This window comes from Antedon bifida, chromosome 3 (genome assembly GCF_963402885.1).
Source record: "Antedon bifida chromosome 3, ecAntBifi1.1, whole genome shotgun sequence".
In the NCBI taxonomy this organism is placed as follows: domain Eukaryota; kingdom Metazoa; phylum Echinodermata; class Crinoidea; order Comatulida; family Antedonidae; genus Antedon; species Antedon bifida.
The window spans coordinates 22161066-22171648 of record NC_136228.1 but is presented as its reverse complement, the minus strand read 5'-3'; the positions used below and the strand labels follow the sequence as shown (position 1 = coordinate 22171648).

At 37.1% G+C, this 10583-nt stretch overlaps 2 protein-coding genes across 2 annotated transcripts; both read right to left on the bottom strand.

The window, feature by feature from the left end:
- On the bottom strand, positions 1 to 2510 carry LOC144838254 (uncharacterized). Its single transcript, XM_078693606.1, has 8 exons — positions 2401 to 2510; positions 2066 to 2311; positions 1885 to 1961; positions 1599 to 1781; positions 1178 to 1509; positions 926 to 1081; positions 648 to 831; positions 1 to 281 (listed from the first exon to the last, which is right to left on the bottom strand). Exons 1-8 carry the CDS (start codon positions 2508 to 2510, stop codon positions 1 to 3), a joined length of 1569 nt encoding a protein of 522 aa, XP_078549732.1.
- A 4598-nt stretch (positions 2511 to 7108) lies between these two features.
- On the bottom strand, positions 7109 to 8239 carry LOC144838253 (uncharacterized). The gene is given in 1 exon segment (XM_078693605.1): positions 7109 to 8239. A coding segment is annotated over 1 exon segment (1131 nt).
- Between the last annotated feature and the right edge of the window lie 2344 nt (positions 8240 to 10583).

Below are 10583 nucleotides of genomic sequence, written 5' to 3'. Positions count from 1 at the left end.
TTAGGGTTTGGCTGCCAACATGGATGGCGATGTCTTCACCCAATGTTCCTTCATTGCACTGGTCAGAATACCAAGGTCATCGTTGAATCCACGGATGTTGGACTTGAGGGTGTTAAGCTGAGCGTGCATGCTCTCCCCTCCCTGCTCTCCATGGAATCCCAATCCGAACTTCCATCTTCTTATCCATTCAGACACATGTTCTTCCAGAATGTGCATCTTGGGAGGCTCTGTTTCTTGAAAGTGTTTCCGAAAGAACTGCACATAATCTTCAATGTCTGATTCTTCAGAGACAAAAAAAAATGTAATAGATAGACAGACAGGCTAGATAGACAGACAGGCTAGATAGACAGACAGGCTAGATAGACAGGCTAGACAGACAGACAGGCTAGACAGGTTAGACAGACAGGCTAGACAGGTTAGACAGACAGGCTAGACAGGTTAGACAGACAGGCTATCAGGCTAGACAGACAGACAGGCTAGAGATACAGGCCAGACAGATAGGCTAGAGAGACAGGCCAGACAGCCAGGCAAATTTAACTCAATATATTTACAAAAATATTGTTGGTGCTGAAAGAAACTCATCGAAGAATTTAGTGGAGCAGCTGAAGTTGAGATTTTAGTAGAAAAATAATAAGTATTGATTTTACCAAGCTTCAATATCATCTCCTCTGTGAAAAATGAGGCACAATTGTATTGCCTGTGGCAGTTCCCAAACAAATTAAATAATCTTCCATATTTTGTTGTGACACTGACAACATTCTCTTTAATTTCTGGGCTGAGTTCTATTGCAGTCTTGCATATTTTTGTCATAAGTGTTTTGATATTTTCAGGCTGAAAGTAAATAATTCAATGATAAAATGAATAGTATAGTATAAAAGTCAAATGACAATGACATTACTATAATTATATAACATAAATGAAATACCTTGCAGCACTTATGAATATGGTTACCGACAAACGATTTGCCGTGATATGCCTGTCTGTTAACCCTGAAGGATTTCAGCACATCATCAAGTTTTGCCACCAAAGGCCCTTTTCTCACTTCAGGTAAGTCTTTAGAAATATGGACTGCTTCAGCTCTCTAAAACCAATAAATATATTGTTAGAAAATAAAATAATTCTAAGGAAAAATGCCACCTGTATAGAAATGTTTTCTAATTGTCTGATTTAAACTTACAACTTGTGCCTCTTGTGCCTCTTGGCTTTGAATCTCGCTAATTATACTCTCAGTTGTTCCACTGGTGTCACCCAATAGCATAAAGACACTTAAGTAATCTTTAAGTTGGTCTATTCCATTGCGTATGTCTTCTGCCTTGTTTTCTAGGTCTTTGATTTGATTTGACATGGCAACGTGCTTTAAGAATGTGGGGATATTGGTAGGAGTTTCGAGACTGTTTTGAAGCAATGCACTATCAGTAGACTTTAAAATGATGTCGTCCAGTTGCTGGCAAGCTGACTCCAGACTGTTAAATATAAGCCTAGGCTTATATGTAAGCCAGGAGGACATACCTATTTAAAAAAGTGAGGGAGCAAAATAATTACCTTGTTTTATGAAATTTAAGAGTCATTCAAGCTTTTAGAAAATAATGTTTTAATACCTACATGGTCAATGGGAACTTGTATCAAAGGGCTGGCAATTACATTATTGTAGTTCTTTGCTTTTGAAATATTACCACCAGCCTCTCTGAACCTGTCCAAGTCTTTCTTCAGAGTGTCCAATGTCCTTGGGAGTTGGGATTTGTGTTTTTTGGTTACATGGCACCACAAGCAGTAATGTCGTCCTTTAAAACAAAATTTAATACACATTTGCTTTCAAATATCCATCATTTATTAATTGCTAATAATTGCAGTACTGTACCTGTAATACATATATTGTTTGTTTACCGTTTGCACCCGTTAGGCCATATATACGAGCCAAATACTCGTAGTCACCGAATACGAACACTTTGACTTGTTTTCCCCTATTAAGAAAATGAAGCCAGTTAATAATTTGTCTTAATTTACACAAATATATTTGTACAATTTTGTGCAATATTTTAATTTTACAGATAAATGGTATATTTACCTTAATGTGGAATTTTGCAGCTCTTCGAGTTGAGGCAAGATATCCTTGAGGCCAGTTCTTAAATTAAAACTGGAATCGGTGGCCTCAAAGCAATTGATGATGATTGTATTATTTTGGGCATTGGGGCGTGGTACATGGCAAAGCTGAAGCATCTGCTTGAAATTTCCACCACCCTTGTCCCCTCCGATCTTTACCCACATCTCATCTGATGGGATGTGGCCATCGTGCCATGTTAGAAGATTTAATCTGTAAAAGGTATTGATATTTATTTGATTCATTTTTTAAAATTCAGTAATTAAATTAAATCTGTTAATGAAAGCAAATAAAAAACCTACTTTTCTAGTTCATCATATTGCTGGCAGATTTTTTTGTTGAGACTTGCAACAGAAACACATGCAGTTTTTTGGATGATTGTATCCCCTGTGTCATTGCAGGAATGTGCCATAGGGACGTATTCAGAAATGATGTTGTCGTTAATGATGATGTTTTTTTGGTGCCTCATTTTTGCCTCGCATTCTGTGCTGACACCATATTTTTTTAGCCAGCTTTAAAAAAAAAATAAAATATTAAAAACTATAATGTTGAGGGTGTTCGATTCAGATACTGCAGAATGTTGATTTGTTATTTACCATTTCAGTTCTCTGTTTTTTTTCCATGTTAGGCCAAGATTTGTTTTTAAAGATAGCAAATCACCAGTTGGAAGACGTATCGGACTTTTAAATTGAGAAAACTCATCATCTCTTTGAGCTTCTGAATCTCCTCCACTTACTGCCGACCGTACATCATCGATGAATTTACTTCTGTTGTGAACAGTTCTCCAGCCTGCATCAGATGAGCTTTTTCGTGGTATCGGCATCGCCATTGTTTTTAGTTTCTGGTTTTTGAAAAAAGGTAATACATTTCTATAGTTGGTATTATTTTTAGTAATAAAATTAAGTAAACTTGTTAGTTTTTATTGAATTTAAGTTTTAAGTTTTTTGTAATAATTAACAATTTGATTATACAGTAATAACCATTAAAAAAGTACCTTTCCTTTAACACTAAACTCAGTTGTGTTGTTGTTCGACTGTTTCAATTTTGCTTTTAGGATGTGTAGACCAACTTCCTCCATCAGTGGCGTTACTGGAGTACCAAGTGGATGGTTTAATATGTCATCTATTTGGTTCGTTTGTTGTAATTGATCACGAGGAGTGACTGGCGTTGATGTTAAGTTAGTTGGCGATGATAGATAACAGTGGTCTGGCAGGCATACATGGTCACTGATACATTTACATTTCACTACAGTACGACATCTTTTACATACAACAGGAACAGACAGATAACATTCAGCAAAGATTGACTGAACATCGTTAATACATGAAAAATGCACAGGTACATTACATACAGAACATTGGACAGTATCACAATCCATATACAACGGTTGAATGCAGGACTTGCACATAACGTGATGGCAAGATGTAACCACAGGAAAAGACGAAACAAGTTTACAAATACCACATTTAAAATTATCAAGTGAACTTGAAACATGAAAGGAGCCAGAAATTGGCTGAAGAAACGGAGGCTTTAAGTTTTTAAAATGTGTTTCCACTGCAACGGTAGTTGCATGTTTTATTTTATAGCTTTCAGTTGCTAAACCTCTTTTCTTCTTCTTCGGTCTACCGCCACTTTTCTGTGTCTCAAATTGGGCACATGTACTACAGTCGCCTGTTCTATGATGGGGTTGCCACTGGGTTACATTGCATGGTTTGTTTTTTTGCAAATATCCTATGCACAGCAGACAGAAATACTTGGAGTGAACACCATCAATATCTTGCAAAATGTTGATGTTTAAAGCAGTTGAAAATTGTGGTTGAAAGTTGGAACAAGCAAACTGCCTGATTTCCTTGGCTCCTTGTCTGGAGGCATAAGGTTTTAGCCTGTTCCCACATATACGACACAAGTAATTTAGATTTATAACATGCTTTTCCATATTCAATTTTAATAAAAGAATGACGTTTTACACAGTGAGTCCTATACTAATATTAATATATTACTAGTATTATTTTGTTAAAGTACAGGAAATAGTCTTCTACATCGACCTGAAATAAAAAAAAAATTAGAATAGGCTCAACATCAAGAGTGCATTTTAAGTTTTATTTGATAATAAATAAATAGTATCTTAGAATTGAATAATGACAAAAAACTCTGAAAATTTAATGATTACAGAAATTATATGCCTTGTATATTAATTAATGTTTTTATAATGATACTTTTGGTAATTTGATATGCCTATACTAAAATCGTTTTTTATAATTGTTTTTGCTCACTAAAAATTTTGAAAATTTCACTAAGTATGTATTATTATATTAAAAGTAAACATATATTTAAAAAAAATAAAATTATGAATTCTTACCGTAGTTATACGACTTTTAATTGTCTTTTTCGTCGGCGCGATTGTTTGTTTATCGTTGCCAAGTAACGAAACTACGAAGGTATGTTTACGCCCTCTATTGATGAGTGACGTAACCAGGAAGTATCGAATTTCAGGCTTTTGCATAGCGAGCGAACATACGTGGGTACCGCACCACCACCACCACACAACAACACACACACGCGGGCTCAGCTGCTGCATTTGACCACCACACCACGGCGGGCGGCAATTGTGTTTGAGTCGTCCACAACAACACATCAAACAAGAAGTCTAGGCCTATTCCCAATCACGCACCGCGTACCCTGGAACATGACGAATTGGAAGAGGCTCACGTGTACATTACAAGAATTACGCCTGGATGTTGCTTTAGTTTGTGGTCAGAGTTTCAGGTATGAAGGTCCAATGATCAACGGGGCATAGGAAGCCCAAACTATCTTTACAGATGTAGGGCCTAGGCTAGACCTGACCGGGATGAATTTAGTATGGAACGCCAAGCTTGCTTGCATTGTTTATATATTGTATGCATTGTTTAGATGGTGACCTCCGTGGCTTATTCCATTAATAGGGGTACATTGCTTAACCGATTTTCTAATCAATTTCTAATCAACTTTCTAGGCTAGTCTACAATTTCTGGACATTGTCATTTTTAAGCATTTCATATTTTTCAAAAAAATTTGCGCTGCGCACTCGCTTTTGCGCACTTTGACCGTACGCAGCTTAGAAATACCTTTTGCACTTGATTATCGTTCTTTATACTTTTTATGATGTATTTCTTTCATTTTTGATAAATTAGGAATGTAAAATAATGACACACTTGCACATCAAACTTTAAAAATTGTGCGCTTGAAAATGGGTTATTTTATTTCAACCACATCCAACAGCGAAAAATCGGCAATTACAGGATGCCTTAAAGATGAACTTGAGTTGAGTATATGATTTTGAGTTTCTGATATTAAAATTACATAATAATTAATATTCTTAACAAAATGGGTGCTTTTATTTTTTGTGTATGTTTGACAAAAATGTTAAAAAAATAGAATTTAAAATATTATTCTATGCCCCACCCACTGCCGATATTCACCGAAGCGTGAAAATGACCATGACGTCATCTCAGTTTCGCGCATGCAGTCTGTAAATCAATTTGAGCCTTTAGCAAATGGAGATGAGGAAGAAAATATGGAAACTGAGGATTTGAGGGAGAAGCAAAATAGATTACAAAATACTGACTGGTAAATTGAATTTTAACTTTTTTTATACTGTACTGACGTAGGCTACGTGACTCTATCTAGGTTATCTGATTCTAGCATATAAATATAGTCTATAGTACTATAGGGTGACTACAAAATGTCACGGGTCAATGATTTTCCGCTCGAGTTGCTTCTGGTAGACAAGCAAACTCTGAGTACAGCGTGGTCAGTGTGTTTACTGTGTGTTTACGTATAGACAATGGCAGTCGGCACCGCTAGTTCGTCGTTGCCAAACATTGTTTTATCAACAATAACTGATAATTTATCTACAACTGAACGTCGAAGATATCTTCAGAAAATATCAGGTATTGGAAAAAACCCATATTTGATTGATAAAGATGAATTTTCGCACGAAATCGACAGTCTGCCGGACCTCACAGCGATAGATATCATGGCATACTTAATCGCTACGCCAAGCCCATACACAGCTGAAAATTTTCAAGCCTACAAATCTACAGAGGCTTACAATCAATTTGCTAATGGATTTCTGTCGGATATGGGCATTTTTTGTCCCCCACACAGACCAGATTTTAAAGTTGTTAGAGGAGATGTAAGTAATATTGAATTTACTTTGTTGTAGTAGGTCTTCCGCCTCCTCCTAGTTAGTAACTAGGAGGAGGCTAGTAATTATTAGCAGTAGTAGCCTACAGCCTATGCCTTGTGTAAGACTGGGCCTAGCTAGATAGAAGGGATACAATTCTACTACTTATTTATTTAATAATTTTATTAAGTTATAACCTTTTTTGGAGAAAAGCCTATGCCCTTTTTTATGTATGTAAAACCATTATTTTATGGTACAACCATGAAGTTATTTTAATTTATATCCGGACCATGGATGGATAAGCATGGTTAATTACTGATAAGCAGGAAACCGACTAATTGAAATAAACAATTATTAATAGTACTGTATAATTAATAAACACAATGCAATCTTTTATAATGTCTGTAAAGGAATAATATTATTTGTTGTTAATATTATTTTATTGACTATTGTTTTTCATTTTTCAAGGTGTTGCACTCACAGTCGGTTTCTAAGAAACCGTTATCACCTTGGGTTATCTGCAGTGAGTAAAGCTTATTGGATGGAACCAAACCGAAAGTATGTGGTGGCAAAACCAGTGGCTTCAATTGACGTTTCATCAGCAAAGGCCAAAAAAAGAAAACTAGATGAGTCGATTGATGAGGGCACCCCAGATCCACCAGTTTCAACTACTACAACATCAGTGGAAACACGCACAACGGCTTTCCATGTCATGAATGACCCAGGGCTTGCATTCCTTGTCGAGCAGCTGGCACTGATTGCACCAAAATCTGTAGTCCTGAGTACTTTGCCTAAATACTGTGAGGCATTTGTTCCAGTAGAGGTTGAGGAAAAGTTTCCACCTGTTATGAGCAAGCTGTATGATGCAGAGGCGCTGATGCTTTCGTATCCTGAGCTGTACTGTCTGTTGTCATGTACTCAATTGGTAATGTTGAACTTAAAATTGAGTACTTTTGACGGACACCACCGATGACCCTCTCCACATGAATTCGTAAATGAGCAATTTTTCTTATGGTTTCCACCTCAAGAGCAGACAGCTGTTGTTTTCCCTTCTTAAAAGCAGGAATCTTTGCTTTGCAACCATAAAACCCAGCATCATCTTTTATGTCAAAACCTCGGTCGGCAAGGATGACATCCCCAGGTAGCAGATAATCAAAAAAATCTGACGTCAATGTTATGGTCTTATCTGTACCTCTGCCTCCCCATGCTGCAGACAAATATGAAATTTACCTGCATGGAGTGCAGCCAATTAAAAACTTTACTGTATTGTGGTGCTTGTAGCTGAAAAACAGTTGTGCCCTCGCTTCAAGACTTGAGGGCCGCTCGCAAAAAACCTCAAAACAGTCAATTATTACTGCTACCTTCGACTCCAATGCAATTCGAAATTGCATTGGCATGGTTTTCCACAACACCTCCCTTTCTGGCCATACAATAAGCTCTTGTTCAGCATAGACATGGCATCCAGTCCCGTATTAAAAACTCGACACTGTTGAGTCACTTATATGAAATCGGTACGCAATGTCCTGATTTCTAAGGTTCAGTCTAAGTTTGAACAGTACAATTAGTAACTGCTGGAATCGACTTACTGATGTTCTACTCGGGAATCTTTTTTTAACTAGTTCAAAAACCAACATCAATACTGCAAATGAAGGCAACCCTGTGTAGAAATGAGTTCGCTCATTGTCATTTTTAAAAGTTAACTCTGTTATTGGCGACTCCTGTAACAAGGCCTGTGACTGGGCCTGTAAGACATCTATGTCAGCACAACACATAGTAGAGTTTGGAGTTGATATGTCAACACAGACACATATGTTTTCTACAGGAGAAACATCTTCCATATTAGCCTCACCTAATTGGAGATCTAACAAAACTTCCACAGCAATACATTTCTTTTTTTTTTCAGTTCTTTTTTGTGACCTTTCGTATCGCTCCTTATCACGTTTTGCGGTGTGATCATCCAGGTCCAGCCTGCCCATGTCTTGAGTTGGAGCCCAACATTAGCGAACGTATGTACACTACGTTGCCCCTCGCGGTACTCGTTCCACAATGTTGTAAGTCTCTCGTTTGCCACCTTGCTGCCTGTTCGTGTTCTTCTCAATTCATCTCTGTATATCATCTCTACATTGATCGATACTGTCGAATTTCTTGGATGGTTACTAAATGTGAACATAAGCCGATTTAAAAAGGCATGTTTAACCGATTTATCATGCACGTCCGATCAGTGTGACAGCGCCCTCCATTTCTCCAATATGCGCCGGGCCCATGTGTGGATCGAGGCTAAGAATCAAACTTTTCAAACGACAAATTACAGTTAATTATCAAACTTAAATAGTAGTATATGAACTGGAACTAAATAATTTGATTTAACTTTCCACGTAGACAACGCTGGTCGAGTCCTTCTTACAACAGAGCATATTTTATACTTATAGATACAATAAACCGTGTTAATCAAAACCCGAAAAGTAAGGTTGTGAAGGAGCAGCATACGCAAAGTAAACATACGTAACCAAGTAACTTTGCGCGCCTTTTCAATGGCACATGATTACGCAACTTCAACTATTATCATGATTTGACAAGTGCCTGAAACTTTATTTTTCCTGGTTGAAATGAAATCATTAATAGCAATTACTTAAAAAAAATATTATACTGTATACTGAGATGAAGTGAGGTCATGTCAATTTTTTTTAAATAAGTATGTAAGTATGCTTTGTATTGGAATAGGTTTGTGCACGCTGCATAAGTCCTTTGTACGCTGGACAAAGATTTCTGTGCAATCTATAATACATGTGACCTTTGAATAGTTCTCACTAAAGCAACTCTTGTTTCTTCTTCGTTCCTAGCACCTCCAAATTGGAATTCATACTTGTCCTGCCGCAGCTCTCCATACTGCATCAAGTCGTTTAGTATGTTTTCATTTAACAGCCTAGCTCTATCAGCTTTTTCCACCATGCCTTTGTGATTGTCATCTATGTGCTGCTTCTTATCTTCTGCTAAGGTTTGTGTTCTTTCTGCATCAATTTGTTTGTTTCGCAAACAAGCATTCTGGCCTTTGAAAGTAATCTTCCTTAAATCTGATTTTTTTGAAAGCCATTCCAACGTCTTATTGCATCACTATCTTACTTTCCACACAACTCAAACTGTTTCGGAGTTCGGAGCTGTAATGGTCAGTAATCCAAATACTCTCTCACCACTAATATTATTACTTGTACATGTTCTTTTAACTCATAGCTGGTGGTGTTGTTTACCTTTCTAGAGGGGCTTATCTCTCCCAGTGGCTCTTTGCACTAATGTTGTTAATCTTTTCCATAAAAAACACAGGGGAGCGAAGGGATCTGTTCAACCTGGTAGGATGCGTCTCACTGTCCGGTTCGTTGTGGAACATGTATGGCAGATATCTACAGTGTACCTAGTATATACCTGGTATAACGGTAAGCTGAACCACTATCAGGAGGGATTGAGATTGTGTCAACATGTATTTCCTAATTAAGACTACTGTCTTGAATGAATGTGTCTCGAGGATACAGATGTTTTAGAAATTTCTCGATCTTTTTTGTTTTTATTGCGACGTCACACGATATGTGTTGGTGCGCCGGGGGATGGATCGAGGCTAAGAATCAAACATTTCTTTTAACGACAAATTACAGTTAATTATCTATCTTAAATAGTAGTATATGATGTGGAACTAAATAATTTGACTTAACTTACCACATGGACGATGTTGGTCGAGTCCTTCTTACAGCAGAGCATATTTAGCAGTGATATAATAAAACTTGTTCATCAAAACGCGAAAAGTAAGGTTGTGAAGGAGCATACGCAAAGTAAACATACGTAACTTTGCGCGCCTTTTCAGTGTCACATGATTTTTTTTTAAATATGTATGTATGCAAGTGTTAAAAATAAGAAAAAGAAACATTAATTTGTTAGTATTTTTATAGCCGTCATTAGTTTCTTTCTTCTTTGTTGCTAGCACCTCCAAATTCGAATTCATACTTGTCCTGCCGCAGCTCTCCATACTGCATCAAGTCGTTTAGCGTGTTTTCATTTAACAACCTAGCTCTATCAGCTTTTTCCACCATGCCTTTGCGATTGTCATCTATGTGCTGCTTCTTATCTTCTGCTAAGGTTTGTGGTCTTTCTGCATCAATTTGTTTGCTTCGCAAACCAAGCATTCAGGCCTTTGAAAGTAATTCTTCCTTATCTGATTTTTTTGAAAGCCATTCCGACGTCTTATTGCATTTATGCATTATGCTACTTTTCACATACTGAAACTGGCATTCGAAGCTCACTTTATGTAATGGTCAGTAATCCAAATACTCTCTC

Excerpts from the sequence above, each read along its gene's own strand:
- LOC144838254 (XM_078693606.1), bottom strand. The coding sequence starts at position 2,510 with ATGGCACATTCCTGCAATGACACAGGGGATACAATCATCCAAAAAACT. Across the intron at positions 2,312-2,400 it reads CAATATGATGAACTAGAAAA|ATTAAATCTTCTAACATGGC; the intron begins GTAGGTTTTTTA and ends TACCTTTTACAG. Across the intron at positions 832-925 it reads ATATTCATAAGTGCTGCAAG|CCTGAAAATATCAAAACACT; the intron begins GTATTTCATTTA and ends ATTTACTTTCAG.